The 14,915-nt window shown below is 32.0% G+C and overlaps 3 protein-coding genes across 3 annotated transcripts in view; 2 read left to right on the top strand and 1 right to left on the bottom strand.

Annotated features, from left to right (window-relative positions):
• The first annotated feature begins 213 nt into the window (after positions 1 to 213).
• Positions 214 to 5,901, top strand: LOC111506276 (SH3 domain-binding glutamic acid-rich protein homolog). The gene is made up of 3 exons (XM_023161302.2): positions 214 to 390; positions 441 to 644; positions 4,752 to 5,901. Exons 1-3 carry the CDS (start codon positions 346 to 348, stop codon positions 5,178 to 5,180), a joined length of 678 nt encoding a protein of 225 aa, XP_023017070.1. The 5' UTR covers positions 214 to 345; the 3' UTR covers positions 5,181 to 5,901.
• A 3,302-nt stretch (positions 5,902 to 9,203) lies between these two features.
• Positions 9,204 to 11,252, bottom strand: LOC111506274 (uncharacterized). Its single transcript, XM_023161300.2, has 3 exons — positions 11,029 to 11,252; positions 10,591 to 10,944; positions 9,204 to 9,823 (listed from the first exon to the last, which is right to left on the bottom strand). The coding sequence occupies exons 2-3, from the start codon at positions 10,939 to 10,941 to the stop codon at positions 9,320 to 9,322; spliced, it is 855 nt and encodes a 284-aa protein (XP_023017068.2). The 5' UTR covers positions 10,942 to 10,944; positions 11,029 to 11,252; the 3' UTR covers positions 9,204 to 9,319.
• A 3,018-nt stretch (positions 11,253 to 14,270) lies between these two features.
• RpI1 (RNA polymerase I subunit RpI1) overlaps positions 14,271 to 14,915 on the top strand; it is a 28,607-nt gene continuing 27,962 nt past the window's right edge. Inside the window, exons 1-2 of the mRNA XM_074172659.1 lie at positions 14,271 to 14,424; positions 14,713 to 14,903. Coding sequence (XP_074028760.1) covers positions 14,750 to 14,903 — 154 coding nt within the window. The 5' untranslated portion in view covers positions 14,271 to 14,424; positions 14,713 to 14,749. The remainder of the gene's footprint in view (positions 14,425 to 14,712; positions 14,904 to 14,915) is intronic.

Here is a 14,915-nt window from a genome sequence, read left to right on the forward strand (position 1 = left end):
CCGGAAATAATTTGACCTCTTGTGGTATTACTAGTGAAAATCCCACAATAACGTTTACTTGAATACCTTATGGATTTTCATCGAGTATCGGCCAATTCTATCACATAACCTTGGGAAGTTATGTAATAAAAACATTATAGTTTTTCATATAAAAATTAGTGAAAGAGTATCGTTTCTGTTTATCTTATTCTGTGATGGATCAGTAGGAAAATTGACATTACTCAGAAAAACTCTGGGCCCTGGACAAAATAGGAGTGTCACTAATTCTCTCAAGTTATCTGTCATTGTCAAATAGTATTATTTTAATTAGATTTTTTTATTATAAAATTGAGCTCATAACCCAAAATGGTGATTAAAGTTTATATTAGTGGTATATCTGGAAATAAAGAGGTAAAAATTACTGTTAATTAGTTATGCCTTTTTAATTTTTTTTTCTGAAGGTGAAGAAACGACAACAAAGGGTGCTTTTGATCCTAGATTCTAAGAATGTCAAGTATGAAGTCATTGATATTGCCGAACCAGGAGCTGAAGAAGCTAAAGATTTTATGCAAACGAACTCAACCGGTCAAGGAGGGACCATTAGCGACCCCAACCCAAGACATCCTCTACCTCCTCAGATTTTCAATAATGATGTGTACTGTGGGGTGAGTAACGGGCTATAATCTAAACCTATTAAACGATTTCACAAATTGATCTCTAATTATACCAACTGATCCCATGTCTTTTTCTCATTTACTCTTATTGTTAGCTCTGGCATACACTTAGGTGTTTTAGGTTGATAGACAAAACTGATTTAATAATGGTATTTTCTCTTCTAAATCCTGAATGAAATGGTGAACTGCGTTAGTTCTATCATAATCACATCTACTTGGTACAATTTTTTCACGTTAGATGATTTGTTTTATAGTACAAATTCATAATGGTACTGCTGTATTGGTTAAATATTTTGTTGAATATTTCAAAGTTTGTTTAAAAATGTAAATTTGTTAGTTAAACTCAATTAACTATTACAAAATCACTTTGTTCTTAAGATAAGTGTACAGGACGAGATTTCAATAAAAATCAGTATCAAGATAGTTTATTGAAATTTCCATTAGTATGAGAAAAGGGAATTGAGTATACTTTCCTGTCTCTCTTATATGAATTTTATGGTTGATTCTTCACGGTTTGGAGAATTTTTAGGGATGTGTTTGTTATCTGGGTTATAGTCAACTTTAGGCCATTTTACATTTATGTAATTTTCTTCATGCAACATGTGATTTTGTGTCTGTACAAGTAGAAATGAAACACTCCAATTTCATTTCATTGCATCTGTAATTTAGTGATTTTCAGTTTAAGCAATATTCCACAATTTACTAGATAAGTACAATAAAAGGTATCAGAATAACAAATAAGTCTTCTTTATTATGCATTTGAATACATGAAGTGAAAAAATTACTTTAAAAACAAATCAAACATTACTTATTTATATTTAATAAATACATATCTATAGGTACTTCTTCAACATTTTGTTATGTTGTTATTGGATGATATCTGGAAAATTATTTGCTATAATATAAAATGATTCCTTATTACCCAAATGTAAGTCATCTTTTATGGACCGTTCCATCTTTGGACCGTTCTGATTAATTTTGAAAATATTATTCAAAGTTAGTAATTGGGAAGAGTTCATTGTCATTTTAAATGTCTGTTGATAAAAGTCTTCTTTGAATTGGAAAAATGTTTTTTCAATTCCAATTTTGAAAATTATATTATCTACCTCATCTTTTAAAATTATTTACCCCATATATTGATGAATGTTACTGGAGTTCTATCCCAACAGATAAGGCAACATTGTGAAATTAATTTTAAGACATTTAAGATACATGTACCTAGAGAGGTATCTTTTGGTGTTCGGATAGAACTCCAGTAATATTCATTAGTAAACCAAAGTTTCCAATCACATGCATCACAAGTACACTATATTGATGACTAAACTAAAATAAAAACTAACCAGAAGATTTGTGATTGCTCATGTTTTTCAATAAAATCATGAAATCTTTATGAAACCTTCAATTCCCTAATAAAGTTTTCAAAATTACAGGAGATAGAAGTTGTTTTCAGGGAGATTTGATTGATTTCAGAATTAGTCTCAAAATATTTTTATGAATTCACACAAATGTTCCGCTGTCATGGGAGATAAGTCAAATGTGATTCATTTTTATTAATCTGTATATTTCTTGTTCTTATTTTATTGTTTTTTTCCTTCCGCTTTTGGCAAATATATTTTACTGTGTATGAAGAAATTCATTTGGTTCAGATGAGAAATCTGTAGTAGGAGGTGAGCTAGAAAAGAGAGGAATGAGGGATAGAGAGGGTGAGTAAAAGAGTGAGAGGTAGACAAAAGAAAAAGAGAAATAAGAGAGCTGCAAAAGAGAGAGGACAGACAGAATAAAATATGAAGGCCAATATGAGACAAGTAGAGAGAGATAGTAGTGGGGCAAGAGAAGTAGATAGAGTCAGGACAGAGCAGCAGAGGGAAAGATATATTGAGAGTAAAAGATAGAAACTTTCAAGGAATAGAGAAAGGGCAATATTGAGGCAGTAAAATATAGAGCGAGAGACGATAAGTTGAAGAGACAGAGAGATAAGCAAATAGGTAAAAACAATATGTAGAGAGAATCATGTCAGATTAAAGAGGTAGATGAATAGAGAGAAAATGTAATTCATTATTTCTTGAATCTTTTCACAAATGAGCTCATGCATCGCGTAAACAGCATTTTAAAGAAGGATTTTTAACAGCTGATTATCAGATTAATTTAATAATGCTAAACGCTTTGAAAAGAGGATTTGCATGGTGATGCTGGATTAATTTAGTCATGTGAACCCTACTAAGTGGTGTAATAATTTAATGACATGAAAATTACAAAACTTTGCTGTGATTCAAAAGTTTGTTATTCAATGTTAAAGAAGACTTCACTGCCTGCTTGACTTGATGAGAAAGCAGCTTTTGATGAATGAAATCAGTTGGGAAAATATTAGTAACATATGCAAACACTTTTCAAATCATTAAAATGTAAACATCACATGAAAAAACTAAAAAAAAAAATTCTGGTGCAATCCCATTTTTTCTCTGAATTTATGGCATTATTACTATTACGAAGGTCATAATAATAATACTTTTATTGCAAAACGATCAACACAGAACACAGCAATCGTCAGGGTTTAAAAACAAGGCGAAATGTATTTACAAATCTATAAATTATGGAGGATGTAAATATCAAAATATTGAGGTACAGTACAAAATCTTGAAATATAAAAACAGGAGTGGAATACAAAGGCAAAAATTAAAAATACATATGAATCTGAAAGCCTGAAAACTAATTCCCAAATACATACATGTTTGTTGCATCAAACAATTGAAAGAGCATCTAAAACTAATTTTAACATGTTTACATGTTTATTACATCCAACAATTAAAATAATGATAGCATTTCTGCTTCAAGTAACTTATGACACAACTTCTGAACTTCTTCAGGCCTGCAATATCTTTCAGTACTTGAGGAAGTGTGGTATATGCGTTGATTGCTTGATAGTGTGGACCTTTCTCATAATAAGTTGATTTATGGTAATGGACAGATAGCTCATTTCGATGCCTACTGTTGAGGTTCATATTCACAGAATATTAATCAGCGTTTGTGGGGATATTTCTTTACAAAGTTGACAAGGCCCAGGAAGGGCAATATTGCTCTGTCAAGATGTAGTTCAGAAAAGTATGTCCTACATGAAATGTTAAGATCCAATCTTGATTAAGAGCCCCAAAATATAATCCCATAGGAAATAATTGACTGAATATAAGCATAGTAATATGTTCTCAAACAACTGACAGATACTTAGTCTCGTAAATACCGTATAACTACACTATTTAAGATGTTTATGTGTGATTCCCAGCTGAGGGTCAGATCTAGTGTAACACCCAGGAACTTTATATGATCTGAAGTTGGAATCAATTTGCATTTGAGTTTCACATATGGGGATTTATCAGAGTTGTTTCTTTTACTGAAAGTTATTATGCCCGTTTTTTTCAACATTTAACTTGGGCATTTTTTTTTCATACCACATGCTCATGCTTTGTGAGACAGTTGAAGCTTTTGTTGAGAGTTCCAACATATTATTTCCTGTAACAACTACCAATGTGTCATGAGCAAACTGATATGTACTACCAAGTTTCAATGCTTGAGACATATCATTCACATATAATAAGAATGGTAGGGGTCCAAAAATTGACCCTTGGAGTACCTAGTATACTAGCTTTGCTGGACAGATCGGTATTGGTCTTTTTCATTTATGATACAACAGCTTGTGAACGATACTTAAGACTCGATGAGCCTATGACTTACACATATACCGTAATCTTCTAGTTTGTTAAAAAGTTTTTTATGGTTTACCGTGTCAAAAACTTTTGAGAGGTTGAAGTATAAAACAGTACCAGAAAGAAAACTATATTTGCCACCACAAACGGTATTTCAATAAAGTTTACTATTTCATAGAAAAAACTTTCTGACATTGCGAATTTACATGATCATGTAAATGTGGTAATGTAATCTGTATAATTTTGAGGTCAAAATACAATTAATGTTCAAAATACTTTGACCAAGCAATTTATTAAATTGATACATATCTTCGATTCTGTGAATTTTAAAATTTTATATATATTTCAGTTTTATAGAATTCATTGCTAGAAATTGATTACTTGTCTTTTACTTTTATAGGATTATGATATGTTTGACATGGCCAATGAAATTGATGAAATGGAAAAATTTCTGAAGTTGGAAGCCAGCGATTTCACTAAAGAACAAATTTCGACTGCTGAAATAAATCTAAAGAATGGAGATGTAGAAACTCAGGAACATGAAGTGGAAACGGAGGAATTGAAAGAAAACAAAGTGCCTAATCAACAAGTAGATGAAAACAAGGTAGATGAGATTAATTCTGTAGAATCAAAAGAACACCAGGAAGAAACAGGAGAGAATCAAGAAGAAGAGGAAGAGCACCAAGAAAAAAAGGAAGAACACCAAGAAGAAAATGAAGGGCATAAAGAAAACGGTGCCGGTGATGAACAAATAGAAAATGTTGAAAAATCGGAAAAATTGGAAGAAGAATGGAAGAAAGAGATCTCTCCCGAAAAGGCTGATGAATAATTTCTCTAAAGATATTTTTATAATATGCACTGATTTATATTGTTATAAGATAATGGTTTAAACACCCAAATTCAATGTTCTTCAATATTTCATTTGAATTTTTGAAGAGTTTTTCTTTTTTTGTTCTAAACTTGACATCGGAATATTTGAATTTGGCGTTTTTTTGCCTAAAAATATTTATTCTCGCGAACTCTTTCATTTCTTTTTCATTTTATTCATAGCCAATATAATAAGTCAAAATACTAACGAAGAGGTTTTGATAAAGTACAGAGAAGTTGCAAAAATCTCACAAGGAGCTGGAGGGTTGGAAAAAGTTAGTAGTTTATATATAATTGCTAACTTTATTTAAAATTGTGTGAAACGGTTTTTATTCAAATTAAATTTGTTTTCCATCTTTTAAGTTACATTTATGAATCTCCCCTTTTAGAGTAATTTCGTAAGTAATGAATTTTGAGTGAATTCAAACATAACCCAGAACTTTTTTCAATATTTATCTTCGTTAGTTTCATAGCTTTTATCATTTTATTGGCATGAATGGCTTCACTTTCTTTTGCTGAAAATTGTACTTGAAACTATGGATAAGGTACTAATTTTTGTATTGCTTCGATCAAATTGTTGCATATATATTTGTATGTTACTGTTATTCTTATTTTGGATTTTGTAAATATTTATTATATTTCCCTATTGAATATTATAAAATAAAGTATAATTTTACTTTTGACATGATAGAGATATAGATATATTCTTTATTGTCCAAGAAAATACCATCTTATCGAGAAAGCTTGTTAAAAAATCTGTTATAGCACTTTAAATAATAAAACAAAGAAACAATTTAAAAAACACCAATATCCAGAAACACAAATCAAAAGAATACTTTGACTTGTTTCCAATCAGAAAAAAAAAACTGACTTGTTTTTGGAGCAGGAAGTGTATTTTATTTTCTTGTTACTTGCCTGGAAAATACAAGTAACTGTGAATTTTTTCTCTTGAAAATAATGGTTTGCACTCCCACCTTGCATAAGTATCTAACTGCTTTCTTTAGCAAAACAAACACTGAATGAAAAAATTGTTGACTTCAAAATCCCCATTTTTATTTTATTTGTCCATTCAAGTATAAATTGTTAATATTACAGCCGAAGGTGAGTAAGAATGTTTTTTTGACATTAAAGCACAAGTACTTTACATCATACCATTTTTTACAACTTCTAAATCACTAGAGATAGTGTCTTTCATATTTGAAGTATTTTTTCCATGTCAAAGGAGCTTGATGTAATCCGCAAAGATCATAAAAATTCCTTGAATTGAGAGAGTAACGAGGCCATTTACATACATGAGGAAAAGAATCGGGCCCAGTACTGATCCTTGTGGAAGGCCCCATAAGATATCCTCAGTTTGTGATAGTTTTTCATTTGATCTCACCAACTGTTTTCTATTACGTATGTAAGACCTGAACCAGTCATTACACACTCCTCTAAAGGCATAGCAGTCCAACTTTTGCAAAAGAAGTTCATGATTTACACAATAAAAGCTTTGGAGAAGTCGCAGAATACTGCAGCTACGACTTCACCATTGTTGAGATGTGTGTAGACATGTTCAAGAAAAGAAAAGATTGCGTCATTTGTGCCTTTTGCATTCTGAAAGCCAAACTGACGGTTAATATATTGTATTTATAAAGAAAAGCTAATACTCCTTTTTTTACAAGTTTTTCTGTGATTTTTGAGAGTGTTGGAGATAGGTCGAAAGTTATTTGGATCTTCTGCATTACCGCCTTTGAAAAGAGGAATTACAAGAGCCGTTTTATTAATCATTACTAATGTAATCAAAGCGGAATCGGAAAGGTTTTTTAAATTTCACTGAAATTTCGTCAGTGCCCGTTGCATTTTTGTTTTTTTTTCTAACAAAATTTCTTTCAGCTCTAATAAATTTGTATTTTCAAAATGAAAGTTGTTTTCAAAAACAAACAAAAAACTTGTTTTAGTTTCGGAAACAAACTCAAATTCCACCAAACAGACGAAAACTAGTCTGAGTCTGTTGTGAAATGTTTTCTGTCGTTTCCACTACACGAACAGTTTTCATCATATACACAAAATACTTTATTTTGAGCGTTTCACAAAAAAATGCAACATGTGTTTTATGCAATAGCTTTCTCAGGCGTGTCTGTAATGTGTGTATATACACGCCTGAAGAAGCTATTGTATAGTGAAACACGTGTTGCGATTTTGTAAAGCTGTTTGGTGAAAATCTGACAATAATGTGTTTCTTGAATACTTTATGGATTTTCATTAACTACTGACCGATTCCATCACATAGTTCTCATCATATGTTCTCCGGACAATAATTTTATAATGGTCTGTGGTATTTTTATATTCGAATCTTTTGAGCGAAAGCGAAAATAAAAGATACTGGATGAGGTAATTGGTTATGAAGACGAATAGATTATGGGATGGAAAAATTATGAGAGATTTGATGAAAGATAACATAGGAACGAATAGAGAACTGAGATTGTTTCATGATTTTCTAAAAATCTCCAATCACAAATTTGAGAACTTGTTAAATGTACTAAAACCAAAAATTTGCAAACGGAATACAAATTATAGAGATACTATATCTGTAAAAGATCGATTGACACAGGGTTCTGTGTTAGGCCCTATTTTATTTCTGCTATATATGAATGACATTTCTATGATTAACATATTTGGTAGTTTCACTCTATTCAAGGATGATACTACAATATGGTGGAATGATATCATCCGACTTGAAGAAGGTGAAGAGCTGGTGCGATGCAAATTTACTCTCTCATGCATCAAAAACGAATATAATATCTGTCAAATGTTCGCTTTATGAAATTCCAATAGACGCTGCTATATTACAAAATAAATTAAACACAAAATTTCTCGGTATATTCATTGATGATAAGCTGAAATTTAATGAACAACAACTCAAGAGTAAAATCTCCTCCGGATGTTATGCAGTTAGAGTGATTTCAAATGAGTTGGGCTTCCATATTGCAAATACCGTTTACTATGCACTTATTGAATCTCGACTACGTTATGGAACACCGTTTTGGGGAGCATGGAACTCATTCCTTCTCTCTTCTGTATTGAAATTACAGAAGAGGGCACTAAGATTTCTCTGTAAAGACCCAGAGAATCGCGCAGGAACTTGTTCACTGCAAATAAAATTTTCAACAGTCATCGCACTTTTTATCCTAGAGGCAGTTTGCCTTATTTATAAACATTAATTCAAAGTTCAACTTTGCCTCTACTCCTTATGCTACTCGTAATAGCAATTATACCTTTAGACGTCCCAACCCAACTTCGAATTTAATCAAGGACTCCATATACTTTAATGGTGGCAAGTTGTTCAATCATTTACCATTAGAAATGAAACCTTCAAATCTAAGCAACATTCATTTCAAAAAGGCGGTGAAGAACCTACTTGTTGATAGGCCCTATTATAGTTTGGAAGAGTATTTTAGCGAATCTTTTTAATAATAAATTAACGATTTATTCTTTGTACTATCACTTTATACATGGTGGTGTTTTATCTATACACTTTTTAAACTGTTTTTTGTATTTACATTTATACCGTGATTGGAAGGTAAGACCTCGTTAGTCCTTAGCTCGCACAAGTTTCTCAACTTCTGAGAGTTGTCTTTCGTATGAGAGCGACAGCTGATAAACGGAAAAACAGATACATTTTTGGAACTTTTTTTATATCTACATTTTTACTTTGTTATAACTTTTTATATATCTACATTTTTACTTTGTTATAACTTTTTATATATCTACATTGTATTTCTTGGACTTTGTCAATAAGATGCAACTCTTTGGACAATAAAGTATGTTTTGATTTGATTTGAACCTTAAGATTTTTAGCTACTGGTGATAATTTTGAAAGCTTAATGTATTTGTTTGAAGTGTCCAGTTCTTCAAGATCACAATTTGTGCCAGAAGTGGGTATGTGATGCTCTTTGTGAGGTTCTACAGGAGTATGTTAAGGTAAGTACATTAAATCTACAAGTAATTTAAAAATTTTATGTTTCACATGAACTATGTATTAGTTTCTACAGGATGAGGAGATGCTGATGAAGTGCTAATAGAAGACGAAGTCGCAATTGAATAAGATGTAACAGAAGATTATTGTGGAAAATCATATTTTCCAATTTGGGCCTCGTATAAAATATTATGTATTTGATGTTCAACTGTAGCCTTTGAAAAATCTGTTTTCAAGTTACGTATTGTATCTTCTACTAGTTCACCTAATATTGAGTATCTGTCACGTGTTTTGAATGTCTGTGTTTTCTGGTACAGGGATTTCATCATTTGAAAGGCTTCGTTAGCAGGAGTACTCTTATCATCAGTATCTACTAGCTTGGAACTTTTCTTATCAGTTTTTGGAGCAGAATATAAATGTTGTTTTACTGGTCGTTTTTTTGTATCCTCTTGTGTTGTGGTTGGTGTTGTAATTGGTTCAGTTTCTTGCAACTCCAGAAGCTCGGACTGCTGTTCCTGGTTTTCTATCTTAACAAACAAAACATTACCATCCAATTCACGCAGGTGATTCTCATTGGCATTACATCTCAATTCACACATTTGACTCTCATTGGCATTACTGTCTTCACTGCATGATGGGTTGCTATCCTGAAATAATAAATTTAGTATTTATTAACAGATAGGCCTTTTTGTAGTAGCAAGATATTGATACACGATAGAGTAATTTATTTCAAGCTGCAAATTTATTATAAATATGGTTCTGCAAAGGCCTTATTTTCAAGATACAGCATGTCAAAAATAAAAAGTAATCGTGCTATCAATAATAAATGTAATTTAATCAGTAATCTGCTCAGTAGTGGATTGTATGTATAAATATTTTTCAATGGTTTCAAGCAATAAAGACATCCGAAGAATGGGTAAAATTGACAGCAAACATTGTTATCCAATCATCAATATTCAGTGGGTCTGAGTTCTTTAACCATAAAGAAACGTTCAGTAGCAGGGCCAGAAGAGAAAAAGTGTTCGGAATATTAGCATCTGTTTTTCAAACAAAATTTGCGCCGTAATGTTGACGTAAAGGATACATTTAATCAACCAGATTCATTTGATATGAAAGATTTATATACCAGAACAGTCATTCCAGGATAGTGAAGGAACAATAGGAAATCAATTCAGTCACTATTGCCCATTGAAAGAAAATCCTTGCAGGATACTACAAAAGTGAGGGACGAGTCTAGCAAATATTTCATATCAGAAATAGGACAAGTTTTCTGGTAATTATAATATGCTTAATATTGTAAAAAAGCAATTGTTATGAATAAAACATATTTTCTGTTTTTTGAGACAAAGGACATATGCAAATTTTTTTCTACTTCGCCCTAACTTTTTTTTTAATAGGAATACTGAAAACTCACCTCAAAATCCAATTCGCTTTGGCTCCCTTCAATAGGTTTGTTTTTGTCGTGTAAAAAACACATTGCCGAATAACCAAACCATTTTGCCTTGAAAGTGTGTCCAGCTCCCAACTTCTTTAATTTTTTGTAATTTCTTCTTTCTCGTTGATATTGGCTAATCAAATTTTTCATTTTTCTTTCAATTTCCTCATGCTTCGTTTCAAACTGTTGTGCTATTTCCTTCAGAGAATCATATTTCTTCATTCGATTTTTGTAATCTATATGCGAAGTGTTCCATAAGTTTGGGTGCTTTCGATAGATTTCAATTAAATTGCTACATTCTTCAACTGTCCATTGTTTTTTTTCGCTCATGTTCTACAAATTTCATTCTTGTTTGAAATAATCAACAAATTAATAAGAAGACTTTGCCTAGTGCCGATAATCCAAATTTATACCCACCACAGATTAACACTTTAAATAAAGATAAAATGTCGCATGAAGTCACACACCATAACAAAATAGTGAACTGAATAGTTGTTTGTTGTTGTCGACCGTTTCCACATAGCGAACTTTGTTTAAAAAAACACAGACAAAACACAGAAACCTTTTGATCTTTCTGCCTGCCGACGGGACATTTCATTGTTGACAAAAACTGTCGCCCGCGACACAGAGTCCAAAATGTTTCTTATTTTGACAACTCAAGTTTTTGTTTTGTCGAAATCGACACAGTTGCTGTTTCGTTGTGGTTTTGTCCGTTTGGTGGAAATTCCGCCTTAATACTTGTCATGAGATTTAATTGTAAATTTTTTTCTCACAACTATGTTAGAATCAAATTAGATGTAGTATTTTTATTCGGTCGAAATCGAAACAGTTGCTGTTTTATTATGGTTTTGTCAGTCTTAAAAAAATTATTAGAATTATGGTACAATCTTTTTTATGCAAGTAAATCTCGTGACAAGTTTTTATATGTTTGAAGGTGGTTGACAAATTTTTATATAATATAACATGTGTAATGCAGTAAATTGATAGGTTTAATTTAATTCAAATTTCATATATTTTTTGGAGTCGTCAAATGAAAGCTTATATTTGATTTTTTCAATATTAATTCATTTTTTTCATCATTGATTGCTCATTGTTGCATGCTCGGACGGTATATAAAATTTTTTTCGCGCATCACCATACTATCCCTAAACTTTATCGAATTATAATTCCTCCAAATTGGTTTGTCGGGCATCTTGTTTCCCTCCGTTTTGACTTTTTTTCTCATATGAATCCTTTCATTTGACATCTATATCATGGGAGTGCATAAGAAAACAAGTCTTCCATCTTGGCTGGTTCGCCATTTTGGATTCAGTTTTAACGTCGTGTTATTTTTTGTATTCTTTTCAGCAAACCCTTTCATGTGATACTGTGATACTCTATCATGGAGTGCATAAAATAACTAGTTCGCTAGTTACGTCATATTATTTTTCTTATTCCTTTATCAAACCCTTTATTTGATACTCATATCATGAAAAACTAGTCCGCTATGTTAGTTGTTGTAGAGTGGCGTCACTTAGCTAATAATCCAAACAATTAAAAATGTCAAATTAAATCTGTTGAGGACAAGTGCTTCAAATTGGATTAAAGATTTGACCCTAACCACAGAATATCGTAACTACACAAGCGAAGAAAAGCCATATTGCTCGAACGCAGCCGCCATTTAATATTTAATATAAATGATACTTGTCACGGTTACATTTATAATATAAATGTTTACGTCTTTACCTAAGCACCAGGTAGTGAAATGTAGTTGTCTTGATTACTTTACTTATTTTCTAACAATAATTCTGAAATGGCATCGAAAATTTTTGATTGGCGACGGTGGCGGATAACTTTGCGAGCGCGGTAGAATCCTGTTCTGGCAATTTGGTGAGAGTGGACTAAGGACGACATGCTCTGGCCGGTTGGCCAGTAGATATTACAGTACTTTATGTTCTGTTTCGTGTTTCTATATCTTATTTTACCTCAAGATCATCGTTACCAAAGATATATATTTGTAATGTACGTCAACGATTGAAATTCATACAAAGAAAAAATTTACAAAAATGCAGTATTTTAGCCTGTGATAACAGTACGAAAATCTTTGAATCAAATCCACTTTTGGTGTACGAGTTAATTATTACCATTTTCAAAAACTAACTAACCCAGTAAATTATTTAAAAAATGTGTAATGAACAAAACACCAAGCCTCTTTTTGATATAAAACATTCCCATACGCATTAAAACAATAAGGTAATTAGTTTGAAAACTATTTTTTTACATTCACTGATATTGATTATGATGGGGCAATGAAATAACTGAAAACACTGTGGGATGAATGTAGGCGAAAAGAATTTGTCAATAGAGCAATAAAATCCTATTCTCAAGATAATACAAATACAAAAGGGCGTTTTTGTTATAGTAGAGAGTCAATCAAAGCCGCGAAGCTACCTGCTAGCCGCAATGGTCAAACTTACGACATTTTAACACTTAATTTCCTGTTATTCCCTGCTTATTTGAAGATGGCGTATGTTTGTGATATAATTTTATAATCAAAACAGTGAATACACTATTTTATGCGACCCTTATCTATATGAAGAAACTGTTTGATTTTGTATATCAGTTGTTCAAAAATAACTAGTGAGGGCCGGAAAATAGGTTTGCGGGGGGGCCCGAAAAAATCTGTTACGCCACTGGGTGGTACTGTGTGTGTTTATCGTGGATGTTCTTTCAGATGTAACTAAGAAGGAATTAGTTTGTTTACCTTTCCGAAACACCCAGTGAGTAGTATGTATCAGGTATATGAATAAAATGGCTTTAGTTCCCAACCACTTATTCTCATAAGAGTCAGTGACACTGAATGGTACTATGAAAGAGGCATAGTTCTTCATATTTTTTAAAAACTGTGTGTCTGAAGTAAGATTTTGTACTTGGTTTAAATTGTCATTTTGCGTCTAGAATGTTCGAAGAATTTCTTGCTTGAGCATTCATTCTTTCAGATCTGGGAAATGAGCGAAAGCATGAAATGCTTGTAAAACCCATGAACACTTGGCAATCTTGGCATAAATGTTATCGACTTTGTGAAAAACATTTTGATAAAAAATATAAATCCAAAGAAAAAACACGGAAAACTGTTTGCTCAAGCTCTTCCAACATCGAAATAAGTTTCGATATTCTGTGCCCTAACTAACAAAAAAAGTACAGAATGAACCATGGCCGATTTGCGTTTCGCTTCCTGGTTGCGCACAAAATTCTTACCGTTTAGTACCTTTCGCATTTGTGCTCAATTAATAACTATATCAGTACAGAGTTAGGAATCACACGTTAAAAGGTAAGATCTCGTTAGTCCTTAGCTTACACAAGTTTCTCAACTTCTGAGAGTTGTCATTCGTATGGGGGTGACAGCTGATTAACGGAAAAACAGATTTTAAAACAGTGCTGTATGAGGATTTAAATCACAAAGAACTACTCTGCCAATTGTCACTCTCACCACAACAAAATCATCGTTTGATATTTTGACATTTTGTTTAGCCCTTTTCAGGAAACCGTGTTCCAGTTTTTCAGTAAAACCACAATGGTGGTACATTTCATATTCAAGATGAAGTTGCTGGCAAGCCATATTGCAGGAAACAGAACCAAAAAAGCTGAATTATAAGAAGAAGAATTTGATGAAAATTGAGGTTGCTTCACCCCTTCACCGACATAATGATTAAGGTTATGTCGATGGGTTTCTTAGTAAACATTTAGGTTAGGGCTTTCGTGGTTGGAGTAGGGTTATTATTTCTATTATTATTAGAGAGGCAGTTAAAAGAAAGACAGTTGGGAACGCCTCAGGTAAATAGTTGTTATATTAAGTTTTAGTAGAGCCCTAAGAAGTCCAGAAGGGTTTCATTTGCTGAATATCACTTTTTTCAGTAAAACGATTAACTGATTTGAAACCAAAGTGATTCTAAAGAAATATGCACAGTCTAGAAGAACTAAGAGAATATAATGAAATAAATGTATCTTTATCTACTTTTGAATTATTATTACCTACAATTACATAGGTAATTGAAATTGATACAGGATCAGCTACAATTTTGTAGCAGAAGTTATTTGAACTTATATAAGATGCGTTTTTAGGCTTTTTGAAATTTTTGGTTCATAGTACTCAGGAATCATGAATAAAATACATCTTACTCCAGATGTGATAGGTTTTTCACTATACACTCCTGAAGAAATAAGAAAATTAGCTGTTACCAAAATTATAACGCCACTTATGTTCGATGCATTGGGTCATCCAATACCAGGAGGATTATATGATGGAAAGTTAGGTGAGTATTGAA

The sequence above is a fragment of the Leptinotarsa decemlineata genome, unplaced genomic scaffold (assembly GCF_025532065.1).
Source record: "Leptinotarsa decemlineata unplaced genomic scaffold, Ldec_3_MD MMD2_tig00000133_RagTag_RagTag, whole genome shotgun sequence".
NCBI lineage: Eukaryota > Metazoa > Arthropoda > Insecta > Coleoptera > Chrysomelidae > Leptinotarsa > Leptinotarsa decemlineata.